At 56.8% G+C, this 18324-nt stretch overlaps 4 protein-coding genes across 4 annotated transcripts; 2 read left to right on the plus strand and 2 right to left on the minus strand.

The window, feature by feature from the left end:
* Positions 1 to 2296: 2296 nt before the first annotated feature.
* On the plus strand, positions 2297 to 5636 carry PG986_004797 (Calcium-transporting ATPase 3; the record flags this gene model as incomplete). Its single annotated transcript, XM_066841019.1, has 2 exons — positions 2297 to 2823; positions 2900 to 5636. 2 exons carry the CDS (start codon positions 2297 to 2299, stop codon positions 5634 to 5636), a joined length of 3264 nt encoding a protein of 1087 aa, XP_066703646.1.
* Positions 5637 to 6963: 1327 nt separating this feature from the next.
* On the minus strand, positions 6964 to 9057 carry PG986_004798 (uncharacterized protein; the record flags this gene model as incomplete). The annotated part of the gene is made up of 3 exons (XM_066841020.1): positions 6964 to 8568; positions 8694 to 8743; positions 8817 to 9057. 3 exons carry the CDS (start codon positions 9055 to 9057, stop codon positions 6964 to 6966), a joined length of 1896 nt encoding a protein of 631 aa, XP_066703647.1.
* Positions 9058 to 14254: 5197 nt separating this feature from the next.
* PG986_004799 (uncharacterized protein) lies at positions 14255 to 16005 on the minus strand (the record flags this gene model as incomplete). Its single annotated transcript, XM_066841021.1, has 3 exons — positions 14255 to 15697; positions 15780 to 15878; positions 15973 to 16005. 3 exons carry the CDS (start codon positions 16003 to 16005, stop codon positions 14255 to 14257), a joined length of 1575 nt encoding a protein of 524 aa, XP_066703648.1.
* Positions 16006 to 17322: 1317 nt separating this feature from the next.
* Positions 17323 to 18132, plus strand: PG986_004800 (ubiquitin-conjugating enzyme; the record flags this gene model as incomplete). The annotated part of the gene is made up of 1 exon (XM_066841022.1): positions 17323 to 18132. One exon carries the CDS (start codon positions 17323 to 17325, stop codon positions 18130 to 18132), a length of 810 nt encoding a protein of 269 aa, XP_066703649.1.
* Between the last annotated feature and the right edge of the window lie 192 nt (positions 18133 to 18324).

Genomic DNA, 18324 nt, shown 5'->3' on the forward strand with positions numbered 1-18324 from the left:
TCTCGCATCCCACTGGCTGATCAGCCAGCAGTAGTCTACTGCACGAAGCGCCCTCGCCTATGCCTGGTTTGGGTCTGGACCTTCCATTTGCGGTGGAATGGACATGTGTAGATATCCCTCATCAAGACTCTCCGAGTATGGAGGGGATGTCTGCGTGCGCTTACTTGCCTGCCTGCCTGCCCGGAGCCGTTGCGGAAGACCGATACGCCCGAGTTTGCTGGCAAAAAGAGCCCCCCCCCCACTGCCGGAGTGCCTCGCGGCCGTCGACCGATCATTCGTGTTCGCTTTCGCACCTTATCTGCCTTGTGGGGAGAGTGCTCAGAGTAAGCACATGAAAGCAGAGGCAGCAATCATTCGGATCCTGCGGGCGATGTAACGGTTGGGGGCATCATTGGCCCGATCGTAGACTTGGACGATGCATACATACATACATTCACCGGGTTCACGCCAATTGCTGATTCTTGACGAAGATGCATACAATGACTTACTTGGGTATGCACCTCTCCTCTCACGCGTGATGCGTCTCTCGACGTGTAATGGGCTGATTTGTCAGATTTGCCATATCCGGGAAGCCGTACAAGACATTTCCCCTCCTTCATCAGCCGGACCAAGGCGGGCGACGATGTTTGGCAATGCTGGCAAGTTGCATCTCTCACTTTCCAAGAACGCGAATCCACGGTTGATAAAAGGACGAGACTCTGTCATCAACGGATCGTGGGCCTCTGTTTGTCGGCACGCGACATGGGCGGAAACGAAAGAGGAAAATAGGGCCGGGACAAAAAGGAAGGGAGGTGAGGAGCCGCCAAGCGGCGCCGCAGTGGATCGCCCTCGTCGGCCAAGTCTGTGGGAAGTGCGGGGGAAAGGGGGGGGGGCTGGGATACGGGGATGGACCTGGGCATAGCCACCAGCAAGCATTGGCAGAACTGCAAGCAGCAGAAAACAGACGTGGAAGTGTAAACATTACGGGAATGCGCCGAGCGACTGACTCCTATGAGTTTGACGAGGAGCACAACCTGCACCTTAGCGATTCAGCCCGGCGGTCCATGTGCCGGTTGCGGCGAGCGCTGTGAACATGTTTGCCAACGGGTTCAATGTTGGGACGAAGGGCGTCCAAGTCGAGGAGGGTTCGGGTTTAGCGGTGGGTTGGGGGAGCCAGCGACGGGGAATTGGGGGGAGGCCCACTACAGCTGCCGCTACAGCTGCCTACTGCTACAGCTACCGCCACCGCTACAGCCGCTGTGTCTTATCGGGCTTTTAGGTTCAGTTATTTCCCTTATCGAACCACCAGCAAACAATCGTCCAGACTCGGGCCCCGGCTGTAAGCCAAGCATGTCGCCCAGCTTCAACTTCAATGACCGGATGGATGGTCGACGACTTCGAGTCTAGCACAAAGCTTGGGCATGTAGCCATAAACAGGTTGAGGCAAGAGCTACCCATCCACCACTTTCCCTCCAAGAGATGCATGCAGAGGCCCAAGGCGTCCCCAAAGTTGGCCCATCGAGTCAGAGACAGATATTGGGAAGTTCCATCAACATTAATTCTACTGCACGCTCGCTGCATATCTATCCGCCCTGGTCTCTAAGATCGTCTATGCTCTCCCCTATGCCGCCTCACTATCCCGAGTGAATTCACCACATCATCATGGAGTAACTGAGCGCGCGAGCTTGACCACGTCTTGACCACGATTGGCATCCCGCGTGGTCCTGCGCCTCTCCAAGAGCTCCAAGAACTCCAAGAACCCGCGGAGGTTCTAGCGCCGCTTGGCAGGCTTGGAAGGTTGACCGTCGCCTCTTCCTGGCATGCTGGTTCGCCGCCGTGGTCAGTAAAGTGTGTGCCTACCTACCCTACCCATCACCCTTCTCTCCCTGCAGTGCCCATCGCAAGCCGCATGGGCTTGCGGATGACGCAGCCCAATGGGATCCGTCCATCTCGCCGCTTTTCTGCTTCCCTCCCTTCTTCTCCCACTAACCAAACAGGTATAGCATGCCAAACCCAGCAACCGAAAGATACATGGGACGACGTCCCTTGGCATCACATTGGCAGCTAGCCACCTGATGGACGGCCCAAATCGGCGGGGGTTGCCACTATATCTAGCCGTCCCCGGATCGGATCCTCAAATCAGGCTTATCCCGTTTCCCTCTCACTCTCACTCACTCTCTCTCTCTCTCTCTCTCTCTCTTCCCTCTTACTCTTCTTGTCTCTCTCACTCTCTTACTTCTGCTGCATCAAGAAATCCTTCCTCTAGGATATAAGCATCGAGTACACAGGCATCACGCCCTGTTGCAGTCATACGTGAATGGGTGAAACCGACCAAATCATTGTCGAGGAGTCGACTGAACCTCCTATATGTGGTTTACCCAATGCCACGCCCTCTCCCGCTGGTCCCCCTAGCCAGCGCGACCCAGCAACCCTAAACACTCGGGACCCTAGCCGCCGCCATCAGCACACGACCGGCCCGTCGTCGCCCCCACAGACAGAGAAGTGCACCGTCTCCATCAGCGACACTACCGGGCCCGGCACCTTCCATCCCTTGAATGCCGTCTCTCATCCCCACACCCTCCCGCTCGCCGAGTTAGAGCCGGCCTTCGGCACCAGCTTCGGCTATGGGCTCACCGGCGCCGAAGCGGCTGCCCGCCTGGGCCAAGATGGGCCGAACTCGGTTAAGGGAGCTAAAGGGCTATCCGTGTGGGAGATTCTCCTGAGACAGGTCTCCAACAGCTTGACTGTAGTACTCTTCATCGTCATGGCACTGTCCTTTGCCATTAGCGACTTCATCGAGGGCGGCGTCATCGCAGCGGTCATCCTGCTCAACATTGTCGTCGGGTCAGTTTTTGGTCTATTTGTCCTCGCATCCTCCTTTCATAAACAATGACTCGCGCTAATGATGACGAGTTCCCAGGCTTATCCAAGACTACCGTGCGGAGCAGACTATCCAGTCTCTCTATGCCTTGTCGGCTCCCACCTGCAAGGTCATCCGGCAGCAGCAGATCGAATCGATCAAGGCTGAGGAGCTCGTCCGGGGTGACATCGTCGTCCTCAATGTCGGCGACATCGTCCCCGCGGACCTGCGCCTCATTGACGGCTTGAACCTGTCCACGGACGAGGCCCTCCTCACCGGAGAATCCCTGCCCATCAGCAAGCACCCCGAGGCCATCCTCGCGGAAGCCGACGTCCCGCTGGGCGATCGCATCAACATGCTCTACTCGGCCAGCACTGTCACACGCGGCCGCGGCCGAGGCGTCGTCGTCGCGATCGGCATGCATACCGAGGTCGGCAAGATCGCCGAGATGCTCCGCGCCAACCCCAAGGCCAAGACCGGTCTGTCCGGTCCCGCCCGCCTGCTGAACCGATTCAGGAACGGCCTCCGTAGCGTCCTCGGACTCGAAGGCACCCCGCTGCAGGTGAAGCTCAGCAAGTTTGCGCTGCTCCTGTTCGGCCTCGCCATCCTCCTGGCCATCATCGTCTTCTCCGTCAGCCTCTGGCAAGTCGACGACGAGGTGCTCATCTACGGCATCTGCGTCGGCGTCGCCGTCATCCCCGAGTCCCTCATCGCGGTGCTCACCATCAGTATGGCCGTTGGGACCAAGGCCATGGCCAAGGGCAACGTCATCGTCCGGAAGCTCTCGGCGCTGGAGGCCGTCGGTGGCGTCACCAACATCTGTTCCGACAAGACCGGCACCCTCACCCAGGGCAAGATGATCACCAGGAAGATCTGGCTTCGCGACGGCCTCAGCGCTACCGTGAGTGATTGCACTCATTCATTTGACCCCTCTAGCGGCACCGTCGTCTGGGGCCCCTGTAAGGAGGAGACCCCGCGACCTTCTTCTTCCGTCTCGAAACTGCCCGAGGGTGCAAAGACCTTTGTCGAATGTATTTCGCTCTGCAACAACTCTACTGTCACTGACTGCAAGTCGGCGGGTGCCACCGACGATGGAGGCGAGACTTCCACCATCTCCACGTCGGCGCCCGCCTCCTGGACCGCCGTGGGAGAGCCGACCGAGATTGCCCTCAACGTGTTCGCCATGCGTTTCGGCTTGAGCAAAGTGACCGTCTCGCACGCCAAAGCGTCTTCCATCCTGGCCGAGTTCCCTTTTGATTCTTCGTGCAAGCGCATGAGCGTCGTGTACGGACAGGCGCATGGCCAGACGGTCGATATCTACACCAAGGGTGCCCTAGAGGCACTCCTTCCTCATCTTAACGTGAATGATGAGGAAAAGGCGGAACTTACGGCCAAGGCGGAATCGCTCGCCGCTGAAGGTCTCCGCGTCCTTTGCATTGCGCACAGAACCGCGCCCCTTTCGGATCAAGTCGTCAAGGAGCGCGACTTCGCCGAGAGTGACTTAACCCCTCTCGGCTTGGCGGGTCTCTACGATCCTCCCCGTATCGAGACGGCTGGCGCTGTGAAAAAGTGTAAGCGGGCCGGCATCTCGGTCCACATGCTGACGGGCGACCATATCAAGACGGCTACGGCCATTGCCCACGAAGTCGGCATCCTCGGCAAGCATCTCACGGCCGCGGAAGCGGTCAATGCCACCATGCCCGCCAGCACGTTTGATGCGCTAAGCGACTCGGAGATCGACGCACTCGCAAGCCTCCCGCTGGTCTTGGCGAGATGCAGCCCGGCGACCAAGGTCCGCATGGTCGAGGCCATGCACCGCCGCGGCGCCTTCTGCGTCATGACGGGCGACGGCGTCAACGACTCGCCGGCCCTCAAGAAGTCGGACGTGGGCATCGCCATGGGCCTCAACGGCAGCGACGTCGCAAAGGAGGCGGCGGACATGGTCCTTACCGATGACAACTTTTCGTCCATCGTGACGGCGGTCGAGGAGGGGCGGCGCCTGTTCGACAACATCCAGAAGTTCCTGCTGCACCTGCTCGTGTCCAACATTGCGCAGGTGTTCTTATTGTTAATTGGTCTGTCGTTCAAGGACGAGCAGGGCGAGTCTATTTTTCCGCTGTCGCCTATCGAGATCCTCTGGGCCAATCTGATCACGTCCTCGTTTCTCGCGCTCGGGTTGGGTCTGGAGGAGGCACAGCCGGATATTATGATCCGCCCGCCGCACGATCTAAGGGTCGGGGTGTTCACCTGGGAGATCATTGCGGACAAGATGGCGTACGGCTTCTTCATGGGTGCTTTATGTCTTGCGTCCTTCACGTCGGTCGCGTACGGGCTCAGCGGGGACCCGCGGCCTGCGGCGCTGGGATACGGCTGCAACTCGGACTGGAGCGAGGGTTGCGACGTCGTGTTCAAGGCGCGGGCGACTACGTTTGCGACGCTGAGTTTCTTGTTGCTGGTGACGGCGTGGGAGGTGAAGCACTTTACGCGCTCGCTGTTCGCGATGAACCCGGAGATCTACGGCGAGGGGCCGTTCGTGGTGTTCCGGACGGTGTACCGGAACCGGTTCCTGTTTGGGGCCGTCATGGCGGGGTTCGTGATTACGTTTCCCGTAGTCTACTTGCCGGTGGTGAACCGGCTGGTGTTCAAGCATGAAGCCATCGGGCGGGAGTGGGGTGTTGTGGTCGCTTGCGTCTTGGTTTACTTGCTGCTGGTGGAGGTGTGGAAGGCGGGGAAGAGAAGGTTCGGGGTGGGGACTGTGGTGTATGCGACGCCGGGGGCGGATGGGGAGGAAGCTTAAGCCTGATTTCAGGGGGGGCTTCTCACCAACTTTAGCAAGATTCCGAAATGGTGATATCGGGGTTTTGATCAGGGGTGATGGCAGATGTTTCTTCGTGGACGCGTTCGCTTGCTTGGTACAGCACTGACACGGGAGAACCTTGGCAGCGATGGTATCGCAATATGGTGGTGGCATGGCGGGGTTCTGTTCAGGCTTGGCAACGACGCAGAACGAAAGTTTCTTCTCTTCAGTTGCGCGCGCGCTCTCTCACACGCATACTCTACTTCACTTCGACACACTCATTCACTTACTCGCTCTCGTTTTCCCTGCCTTAAGTACTATGGCCGGTGTCAACAAACCGGAAAGTTATATATACTCTTTATACGTAGCTACAGCATCCGTATAGCATTTTCAATTCGAGCAGAAAGGCATTTTATCTCGCTTAGGTTGGAGTTCGGGCTTGGTCAGGGGCGGTGTCGTTGGGTTGAAGTGTGCGATGTTGGCGATATCTTGGTGCAGAGTATGGTTACCTGTAGGCATGCTTGCTGAATACGTAGACTGGTAACTATCCACGTTGCTGTGTCTAAGTCTGGACCATTATGCGTCATGATGGAGGAACGGGCTTATCTACCCACCCACACACACCCCATGCGGCAAGCCGGCCGTCGTTGGTGTAACACTCCTTTCCCCCGATAGGTTTCGTCAGGTCAGGCCGCCCGACGAAGTGAGACAGCTCGCCCAGCCTGCATGCATTTGAAATGACCGACGTCCACGAGGGGGGGGACGCCATGCGGAACGGTCCGTCCCTGCGCCTTAGGTTAATTAGACCAAAACAACGTCGGCGCGCGATGATGATGGCATGAAGCAATTACCAATGTAAGTCGCTCCGGGCTACCCATGTACACGCTTATAAGTGGAAAACCTCTCAAGCGCAGGGGAATGCTTGGCAACCCAGAAGTAGCACAGGATTTCATGAGAGGCAGGTAGTACTGAGACTCTTTGGTGGATGTTTTGGCAGTTTTTTTTATTTTGATTTATCGTCTTTTCTTGCATCATTCTCATCATGCAATTCGTCGTTCATGACATAGCATAAAGTCTCTTGTCGTCCCCCTCCAGTGTAAAAAAAAACACCCATAACGCCTTACAGAAACCATTCCCCATTTCCGTCATGAGATCATACTCGTAAAAGTAAAAACGCCAACAACACCATGCCAGCAGCAGCGCCTCGAAAATCAGGTCTTTCGTTCGCTGGTCTATCTTTTTCTCGTCTCTTTTTTCTTCTTTCTCTATGCTTGACGCCCATCAGAGTCCATGGCGAGGACGCATTCCTCTTTTCTCTGAGAAGCCCCTAGTCGCTGCGTGGGGTGGTCGACGTCCGACCGGGAATGCTTCCATACTCCGCCGTCAACTCGCGGATAAGAGGCAGTCGCTGATCCGGGAACCGGCTGGGCTCCTCTTCGGGCACGACGAGCGAGGCCTCGTACTGCCGGCTGCGGATGAAAACGAAGGCCGCCAGCACGAAGGCAATCATGCTGCCGAGGACGCCCATGAAGATGTTGACCGGGGTAGGGTCCCCATGTAAGGGACCATGGGTGAGCGCGTCGATGCCGCTCTGCGAGAAGTTGACGACGCCCGACAAGCAAGTCAGCATGCCGTAGATGCGGCCGAAGGTGGCGAATCCAAAGACTTTGGTGGCGTAGTCGCTCACGGCGCTGTAATACAGCGGGCGGAACAGCACAAAACAAATAACGGTCGCGTAGCCGGCCCAGACGAAGGGCAGGCAGTTGAGGAGGCCGATGACGGCGATGTAGGCGCTGAGGACGAGCAGCATGGTCGCGACGCTCATGTTGTTGAGCAGCAGGCCGATGAAGGGCGTGGCGGCGATGCCGCCGATGGGCAGCGCAATGTCGAAGAAGTGGTTGATCTCCTCGGCGACGTCGTCGGAGCCGAGCATGAAGCGGTACTGGGAGCGGATGGTGGCGATGAAGTAGTTCATGCGCAGCATCTGGAGGACCGTCAAGAGCAAGATCAAGACGAACCAGGGCGTCAGCATCTGCCGGTGCGCGGGCAGGCCGTGCAGGACGCCCCAGATGCCGCTCGCGGCGTGGCGCTCCTCGACCTGCTGCGCGCGCTCCTCGCGCTCCACGCGGTCGCCAAAGATCTCCTCGATGCGGTCGACTTTGGCGCGGCGCCGGTCCGCGCGCAGGCTGCGGACGCGGTACAGCTCGCCGTCGCTCATGTCCTCGTCAGACTCGTGGATGTCGCGCATGGGGTCCTGGAACTTTTCGAGCTTCTGCTCCAGCTGCGGGGTCGAGTGGTAGGGCCCCGCGGGCATGAGGGTGTACTCGCCCACGAGCATGCCGAAGGGCACGATGAGGTAGAGGAAGAAGAACTGCGAGGGCTCGAAGGAGCCGCCGGACGCCTCCCAGGCCAAACGATAGAACAGGAAGATGGCGGCCGAGGCGTCGAAGGCGCCCGTGATGACGGCGACGATGAGGCCCGAGTACTTGGGGAACGCGTTGGCGAGCTGGTAGCTGGGCACGAAGAGGAAGGTGCCGCCGAGGGCGAGGAAGATGTTGCCGACCAGGTACCCGTCGAACTCGGGGATCTTGAAGGCGTAGCCCATGAGGATGCAGCCGACGGCCATGAAGATGGCCGACGCCGTGTAGCAGCAGCGGCGGCCGTAGCGGTCGAGCACGGCGCCAGCCAGGAGCGACGACATGTTGCAGGTGATGGAGGCGGCGATGAAGAAGAGGTTGAGGCGCAGGTCCTGCTCGGGGCAGGGAACCTCGTCGGCGCTCCTCTTGGTCGAAATGCCGCCGAGCTGCTCCTCAGTCGGGTAGCATAGCTCGCCGTACACGCCCTCGGCGATCAGGATGGGCTTCCAGGGAGGCGAAGCCGAAGACGATGCCCGAGGCGAAACAGCAGGCGACGATGGCGAAGATGACTTGGGCTGTAAGGGTGCGCGCAGGGTTTGTTAGCCATCATTTGACTTTTCCATCTTTGGGAATGTCGAACCTGTCTTGTTCCATCACGGCGTCGCGCGGGGTATATTGTGCATTGCCATGATGATCCGACCTGACCCTTGCTAGCTTTGAGGGCGCGCGCGTTTTTTACATCAATGCGATCTCTCATGTATGGCAGTGTAGGGGTAGGGACAGGGGTAGGGTGTATGGGGAGGTGGTGTTTTGTGAAACTTACCAATCCGTCTCGCCGTTGAGATGTTGTAGGCGGCGACATGCGGGGTATTGGTGTCCAGGGCCAGCAGGGCGGTGGTCTCCGGAGGGGCAAAGGCGTCGAAGCTGCCGCGGCGCCAGGTGCCGCCTACCTTGCTGCCGCACTCCTCGAGGTCCTCATCTTCCACGGCAATCTGGGACTGGACGTCGAGGGGCTCCTCTCGGTCGACGCCTTCGAGTGCTGTGAGATGTTGGGCTAAAGACATGGAAGTCTTTCTTGTTGGCCTTGGTGCTGTTGGTGATTCTTCTGTTTCCTCGAGATTGGACTTGGTCTTCTGGCTGTTTCCTTTCTCCTCGTTCTTCTCAACTCAACTTGGTCGCTGTCGTTGTCGTGGGTGTGGGTTTCTTTCTTGATGTTCTGCCGTAGCGCGAAGAACGGGGTCCGGAGCGCTGTGGAATGGGAGCGAGAATAACACCTGATTGGAAGTTGGTTTCTCAATTGGGGAATTCTTTCGGATTCCTGGCTCGCTCTTTTGTCAAAACCCGAGGTGGAGGGGACGGGGACGAGCGAAGTGGCTAGAATGTTAGGACTTCGAACAGCGAGGACTTTTTTTTTTTTTCTTTTTCAGGTGATGCAGCAAAAGAGCCGATGACCTGCACTGACGAGTGTGAGGTGAACAGGTGAATAGATATAACAATAAGTATGTACAGTCGACGAAAGAGAAAGTGCAGGCGTCTGTTTGTCTTGTTATGTCCTTTCCTGCGGCTTTCCACGGAACACTGCACGATTCGATGCCGATAGAACACCGGGGATCGAGATGAGGCAGGTGGCGTGGTTGTTGAAGATGGTGAGCTGCCGTTAGTCTTTGCTGCTGCTGTCCTCTGTCTGTATCACCGAGTATGCACAGGCATGCACGCTTGCTTGCATATACCACAATACAACAACAAATACACAGATGCTCGTCTCTTCTTGCTCTCTTGTCTTTCTCGTCTCTTGCTTTCTCTCTCTCTCTCGCTTCGAGTACAGGAATGTTTCCCAAGTCGTCACTTACACTGAAGAAAAGAAAAGAAAAGAGAGAGAAAAGCTTTGCAGAGATGTAGGGCAAGCGTCAATTATATAGATCGGTCAGAGTGTGCACGATACTTGGAACGGGCTGGAAGTAGGTTGGTCGTGTTCTGGGTCCAGAGTGCAGTCTTTTTTTTTTTTTTTCTGCTCGTTACTCTTCCCTGGTCTGGTCAGGTCGCCCGCCGCTGATGCTGGTGTACAGTACGCATGTCTGTTGATAGCACAGCCATGCCCCCATGGCTATGGTTTGAGCGAGTTTGATTTGATTTGCGACGGAGATAAAGAGCGGACTGGATTGGGTTAAGCAAAGCGTGACGTAAATCCGACTACAGTTAGTGCCGCCGGGTGTGCATACTGTCTCGCTAGCTGTCAACCCACGACGGCTTGGGTGGTCCGTCCCATCGCTGCTCTCAGAAGACGAGGGGCAGGGAGGCAGGGTTTCATAGAAAGCAGGGGACTATCGCTCCCAGATGGCCCTGCTTGCCGCGTGATGGTCTCGCTGCGGCCCCAGCTCGAGCCAGGTGCACCGAGATCGCAGAGTTTGCCGACGGTCTGGCCTGCACTGGGATTGACTGACTGACAGGACTATCGGCCTGGGTCCACCGTGGGAGCTAATGCACAACAATGGTATGTATGCAACTGCAACGACGGAAAACGAAGACTGAGGAAAGAGGAGGGATGAACCAAAAGGCCAGCAGCCAGCAGCCAGCAGGCCAGCGCTTAAGAGGATATGCAACAGTGCGCGACAGCGACTACATAGGTCTAGCTCCTCCCCCATTCAGCAAGTGACCGACAGACCAGGCGCTGCTGGCTGGCACTAACAACAACAGCCTGTCTATCATTTACAGCAGCATGCACTGCACTGTCCGCCAAGGCATGTTAACCACACATTCTAGTCAAGAGAAAACCAATGCCAACAAAGCAGCAGGCCGGCCGGCATTGCAACCCCGACCTCAGCAGCGATGCAGACTGCTGCAGAAAATAACAAATGCTCTCTCTCTCTCTTCGCTACTTCGGCCTCCTGCCCGGCCCGGAAGCCTCGTTGTCTCGTGTTGGATGGTGGGTGGTGGGTGCTGCTTTGTCTCGGTGCTTAAAGAAACACACCGTGTCAGCTCCCCTCCCTCGCTCCCCCTCACCAGCGTCCAGCAGCAACCCATTCGGAGTGATTTCAGATCAGAGACATTGGGGGGCCACGAGATTTCCAGGGTTCAGTGTCTACCAGTAGGTTGTCTGCCCGTTTGAAGCTGACTAAGTTTTAGTTCCCGGAGTATTGAACCTCGAGACAGGCAGGGCAACTTACACGAAGTGTTGCAATCCGCAGTCAGTTGTTGCAATTCCCGGGATGTGTTAGTGACAAAAAAGAGCGTTAGAGCGGTAGCAGTTAGTCCAGCGTTGGTAGTCGGCCGAGCTAAGCTGTGAGTAATCTCCAGGGGGTCGATCCCCGTCCAGTAATAGTAACGTCCTGTAGCCCACAGGCCAGTCCACTCACCGCCGCACTCTAGCACTGGGATATCCATCCGCCCTCGTTCTTCTCCTCTGGTTCTTGAGCGTCCGTGGCAGCTCGACCTACCAGAGGGCGTTCTGTGCACCCCGACCCTAGCCTAGCCTGGCTTTCTCCTCGATTCTCCGAGAACCAGAAGAGAGCGGCGGAGGGCCTCGTTCGAGTTCGAGGCAGGGCAGCTGGTCTAGTGGTCTAGTGTCGAGCACGAGGAATGCGGCTCAACCCAAGAGCCACCTGACACCTACAACAGAAAAGCATCTCGCTCGGTTTTTGGACGCCGCCTTTACACCCACCAAGGCCTGTCTGCACTGTGCGCGCAGGCCTACCTATCCCGAATCCCGGCTCGACCAGTCACGATCCCAAAGCAGCTCGGCAAGCAAGCAAGACCCTTCCTTTTCTTTGGCATACCAACCTGCCGGAAGATCATGGAAATTGTCATGCTTCCCTAGTGTCGCACTCGCACGTTCGCCGGCAACTCGCCTCGCTACACTGCATACCTGCTGCATATGCATACTTCCTCCCATCTCGCCATGCACCACCACACCACGGCACGGCTGGCGGCTTGTCAGCATGCATTACATGGTCTTGCCGTTCACCTTGACGAAACGCGATGATGATCATACGATAGATAGATAGATAGATAGATATCTCGAGCGTCTGATCTGATTGGGGCAGCCAAGTTGGGAACGAGGCCAGTAAAAAAAAAAAAAAAAAAGTCAACATGGGGCGTGCCTGTTCGGAGTTGGTCGTTTCTTGTCTGTCGGGTATCGGTTGTCGGGATGGACGGTTGGTGTCGCTTAGCCTGCCTCTCTCTGGCTCTGTCTCTGGCTCTCTCATCCAACTTCCACTGCTAGGTTACCTGTTCGTGTTGGTGGGGGGTTCTCAACTCTGCGGGCCCGCCACTAACAGACTCACAGACCTTGGCACTAACTCACAGTGAAGGGCTACTGTGCTCGCTAGTTCTTCTGATATTGGACAGACTTGGATATACTATTACGCCATTTGTTTTCATCTGGTGGAGGCTACTTTCTCAACCCACTGACCTCTTTTCTTGTTTTCCTTGTCACAAGCTGGAGAATGATATATAAAAATTTTATATTAGTACTTACATACTTGGATGCCAACAAGAACCGACACAGACATTCGATCGTATGGAGAAGGAAATCCCTCACTTGCACACATGTAGATAGATCGACGCCGCCGGCAGACAACATAAACGGACGGACGGACACACCACCCCAACCAACCCCTGTGGTCTGGTTTGGTCTGGTTTGGTCTGGTCTGGTCTGGTCTGCCCGCATCAATGCATCGAAGCAAGCAGCAAGCCGCCGAGCAAACCTGCAGCGTGCGGTGTCGCAACGGGGCGTTCCTTTCTTTCTTTCTTTCCCTCCCTCGCATGCAGTAGTAGTATGCTGTAGCAGCACATATGATAGTAGGGGTGGTTGCATGATTGGGGTAACCTTGAGTTCCAGACCGCCCGCGAACCGTTACCGCCGAGGTGGGATGGATTTCAAATAAGCTGCATCTAGCTAGCGCTGCCTTTCTGTCGCTGGTCTTTCTTCCACGTCCGTCTACCTCGTCCTCGTCCTCGTCCTCACCCTCCTTCTCCCTCTCCTCGAACAACCTCCCAACCGGCAGGCAGACACAGAGAGATGATCTATCACTGGCAAATGTGACTGAACGCCCTCATGCCGGAGAGACGAACATTGCGCAAGAGATAACATCTCCGTTCCTCCCATACTCACTCGCATGCACTCTTACCACCCTCGCTGTACCAGGCAACTTTTGACGATGATCAATGGCTCTAGACTATTCGCTGCGGCTGCACACTCCGACTTTGGACCACAGCGAAACGAATCTGATGCCAGGTGATTCTCCCGGCCGACCCACTCGCCCATGCATTTCCGGGGGTTCCCTCCGCCTCCCAAGGAGTCCCCCCATATCACTCGTGTGGGATAGAGGTCACGGTGATCACTGCTACACTGCTAATACCGAAACGTCTACTGACCCGGATGCTTAAGCTTGGCTCTTCCACGTACATCTCAATTCTGGATTCGGCAGAGTACCTGGTAAAGAGGAGTCCATTGCCCATCATCATCATCAACGCCTCTTGACTTCGCCTTGGGTACATGTACTATGCAACTCGCAGACATACTTGGACACCAAGGTGTTGCAAAAGGCATCCCCATACGTTTCGTCCCACGTGCATCTCCGCAAAAGGCCTTTCATGGGACTTCCCTCCGACGCTGGATATGTTCACGGCGCCAGTGAGAGTACGTAGCATGTAGATGTGAGTAGATATGTATGCGTGTTTGAATGTGTCGTCGGCTCTTGGATAGGTTCTTGCCAAGTTGTATCCTTAAAACCCTTCAATCAATTCAGAGCAGACAGTATCGTTACCTCATATGGTTTCGGAAACACGCAGGGAGAAGATGCATTGAGCAACCCAACATATGACAGATCACGGTTTATGTAATTCCTGCCCATATGTCCAAAAGTCTTACTCGAAGAAGGAAAAGGGGGGCTGCGATAGGATAGCCAGGTAAACTCGGAAAGTCCTAACAGACAGGCAGTACTGCCAAAAGACCCTGGCGAGAGGCGATACTTCAGGCATACCTTGGAAAGATACGCATGATTGCCGGCGGTAGTGAGAGACATGCTGTCAGCATAACTAGACTACGACACCAAGAATAGAAAGGTCACGATGAATGGGTGGGAACCTGACATGCGATCAAGCTTTTGGTAATGAACCCGTTCCAAATCCACCCAAACTCTACATATAAACTAACGCATTATTCGCAGAGCAACCAATGGTTAAATCGAGTTGTACAAAAGTAGGAGTTTTTCTTTCATTGTTATATACAAGGATGCGCTCGTGAAGCAGGACAGTCAACCTCTACAAGAAGTTGATGCCCACCCCAACACTAAGCCCCTTCCTCGACTCCTCGCCCTTCCTTACCACCAGGGGCAAACTAAAGTTGAGCTCAAACCGAGCCACGGGGTGCGCATACACCAGCCCAAACCCAGTCGAAAGACTCGGGAGCCCGTTGGCGAGCTCCTTGGTGGCCGACGTCATGCCGTTCCAGACCGCGCCGCTGCTCATGCCACCTTGATGGCTGCTCTCCTTCTTTCCTTCCTTCTCGCTTCCTCTTCTCGCTTTGCTGGACATGGCGACCGAACGCCCACCGTTCGCAAAGAGCTGGAGCCGGAACGGGCTGTCGGCGCCGGACCGCGGGAGGGGAAGCAACATGTTGACGCTGCCGGCGGCAAACACATCTCCGCCAAGCGCATCAGCGCCGTCGCGGGGTCCAATGCCGCCCAACGTGAAACCTCGAACATCGGTAGGACCACCCAGAGTAAACCGATCATTCAGTCTGCTGGGCTTCGCGCCATTGAGGCCGTAGCCGAGCGGCAGCGGGTACAGCATGCCGGCCCTGAAGCCGGCCCCTATTGATACACCGGAGGGCCTGCTGATACCTGGAACAGGGACCGGCACAGCGCCTGAGAATTCCACCTCGCTCTTGGAGAAACCAACGTCGCCTTGCAAATGGCCCCAGCCTGCCAGCTCTGTGGCCGCTTTCACCAGGTAACCGGCTTGCGGAAGCATTGGGTTATCCCTGCGATCTCTCTGGAAGAGGTATTGTATCGAGCTCTTAACCGAGTCACCAGCATCGCCCCGCACCGAAGCAGACGCCTTCTCGTGCAGCCCCGTGATCTGTCGCCAGGCGCCGGTATAGCCAAACTGGTGCTTGTCGCCGGCGGGATCCAGCCAGTTGAGCTTCACGGCGCCTCCCTTGACGGCCTCCTCGTGGCTGGCCCAGGGCTTCTGTGTGCTGCTCGCGAGACCCTCGAAGCTCAGGCGCAAGTCGGGGTTGCTCAGGACGGGTGCGCTGAGCTCGGCCGTGTAGGCGGATCTTGTACGGGTGCCGGCCGAGGCGTTGAGGCTCAGGGTTTCGGCGCCGCCGAAGACGTTGCGCCAGAACATGGTGCCGTAGGCCGAGCCCTCGGCGTTGCCCAGGTCGGTGCCCGTCTTGAGGTAGATGCGGGACTTCTCGCGCACGCGGAGGGCGACGTCGAAGTCGGTCGGAGTGGAGGAGGGGTCGACTTGCGAAGGCTGCGAAAGGTGGACCTGGATCTGCTCGTGGAAGATGTCGAAGCGCTGCATCTTGCCGACGGCGTCGCTGATCTGGGCCAGCATCTCGGCCAGGGTGTACTTGGCATTGTTGCGGCTGTCGACGAGGGGCTGGAAGACAGGGTCGAGGAAGGACTTGCGGGTGTTCTTGGCGCCGTGGACGGCGATCGAGGAGAAGGTGACGGGGAGTGTGCCGTTTTGGGAGAGCTGTAAGGGAAAACTGGTTTAGCAATTGCGCTCAGGGTGGGCTGAGGAGGATATAGCGAAGGCCATTGGCAATGGTACATACGAGGTCGAGGTTGCGAGTCTCGGCGTAGGCTTCGGCTCGTTCTGCTGCTAGCTTCTTGTCGACAGAAGCTGTCTCTTGCTTGAGGGTGCGCTCGAAAGCCTAATACACAATATCGAAGATGTGACATCAGCGCACTGGTCTAAGTGGCATGACAAAACTGCACAGAGAGAGGGGCAGCACCAGGTATACTTACATCGCTGCTGTCAGCAAACGCTTTTGACGCCATCTTGAGGGCCGGCCGGGGCTACCGAGGCAGAATCGACTCTCGCGGTAAGTTGGAGATGCGGCTCTTGAGCTCAATTGCACGAATATCGAGCTTCCGTCGGGTTCTCGGGTCAATGCCTCACTCAAATCAATTGACCTGCTACAGTCGGAACTTTCCAATTAACAAAAGGTAGAGTGGGGTGTGGCTGGTGCTATAGGTGCTTGGAGGGCCAGGCGGGACAAGCCGGTGTGGCATGTGGCTGTGGCTGGTGATTCCGACAACTCAGTGCAACGCTCTGTACATACCAGACGCTGGGATTATGGTTCCTAGAACAGCGTTAAAAACACCATCTCCGCTACGTCGGCTGGTGATATTAAATTATATCGGACATGTACCGGTAGTTGCGTATAAATGATCCAATCATTCCTATTCCTACAACTGATCTGGTACTGTATCAAAGACAGACAGCGTTGACAAACAGAGACAGAGACTCAACTCCAGTTCCCTGCGCTTACCAGATCGCCCATCATCTCCATCCCAGGCCCTTTTTGCAGCAGGCAGGTGGAACAAGACCGTTTCTCCAGATTTATGCCCATTGCGGCCAGTCAGACGGGCCGAACAGGCTTCTCCAGCATCGCCGACGGCGCCAAGTCGTGCGTCCCCTGTCTGTTTCCAGAGGTAAGTCATGGGTCATGCAAGTTGCAGCAGCACCGTCGTCTTTTTCGTTAGGGGTTTAGGCGGTGCTTAGTAGTAGTGCCACACCAAACACCCAGACCCAGGGGACCGTCCAGTGGCTCTTTTGAGAACTACGGGGCCTACTGAGGTAACGCCGACGTATCACCACCCACACCACTCAACCCTTTGAGACCAGTCTGGCAGTCTGGCTCAGCCTCAGACATTACCTTAACCCATCCATCATCACCTGCTGCAGTGTGTTCAGATCAGACCAACCAACAAAAAACGCTGCCTCGTTGTTGTTTTTCCTTCGCCCTACTTCAATCTCTCTTTCTCTCTCTCTCTTCTCTGATCCGACTTCATTCAAAACCCGCTGCACGATCCAATTGTCCGAAAGAGTTTCCTGCTCCACAAAGAGTTTGGACGGGACAACGTAATTGTAGACTGCCGACGTCACCTCGCCGTTCTCTCGTCCAAGACCCGGCCTAGTCCTCGCCTCCTGGGATCCCCCCTTGGTCCCTGAACACCAAAGGTTGAGTCAACTTGCATCTTTATCTACCCGACACCACCCCCAACAAAGTCGCATCCTCCAAACCGAGCACGCCCATTCTACGGACACAAAGACGAGCCGAAACACGCAAAACAGCCTTGAAACCAGGCATCATGGCCAGCAAGGCAGCGCACAAGCGTCTGACGCGCGAATACAAGTCCATCTCGCAGAACCCGCCGCCCTACATCGAGGCGCATCCGTCCGACAGCAACATCCTCGAGTGGCACTACATCATCACGGGGCCCGAGGAGACCCCTTACTACGGCGGCCAGTACTGGGGCACGCTGATCTTCCCCTCCAACTACCCCTTCGCCCCGCCCGCCATCCGCATGCACACGCCCTCGGGCCGCTTCCAGCCCTCGACGCGCCTGTGTTTGTCCATCTCCGACTTCCACCCCAAGTCCTTCAATCCGGCCTGGGAGGTGTCGACAATCCTTGTGGCGCTGCTGTCCTTCATGACGTCGGAGGAGATGACTACCGGTTCCGTCTCGAGCACGGAGCGCGAGCGCAAGTTCCTGGCCGCCCGGTCGCGATGGTGGAACTCCACGGCGGGAGGCAGCCAGAAGAACGCAGCTGGAAAGGGCAACGTGAAGGCGGGCGATGGCGGCGCCAAGTTCCGCGCCGAGTGGCCCGAGGTCGATAAGGAGAACTGGGCCTGGATGGCCGAGCACAAAATCGATCCCATAACTGGCCAGTCCGCCAACGCCGCCGGCGCCAGCTGCGGTCCCCCTGGACTGGGCATCGCAGCCGGTAGCGGTGGCCAGACCCAGGCGGTGGTGGATGCCGTGGTGCAGCGGCGCGACGCGGCTGGCCGGAGCTGGCTGCGCAACAAGTGGATAATAGGCATCGGGGTGATCCTGGTGTACACTGCCCTGGCCCGGTGGCTGGGCTCCGAGGGTGAGAACCAGTCTGGGTCCCTCTGAAGGGAAGCGTCTCTTGGAGACGGCGTAGGTATTGGAAGATGAAGAAGGAGCAGCAAGCAAGCAAGCAAGCAGTAGTAGCATGTGATGCTGAGGTAATAGCTATTAAACGGCATATTTAGGTGGCTCAGGGATAGGGGAAGACGAGAAGCAGGATCTGTCACACAAGAATGCCACCTCCACACACCACACCAT

Source organism: Apiospora aurea, assembly GCF_038362705.1.
Source record: "Apiospora aurea strain CBS 24483 chromosome Unknown utg000003l_segment0_segment0, whole genome shotgun sequence".
In the NCBI taxonomy this organism is placed as follows: domain Eukaryota; kingdom Fungi; phylum Ascomycota; class Sordariomycetes; order Amphisphaeriales; family Apiosporaceae; genus Apiospora; species Apiospora aurea.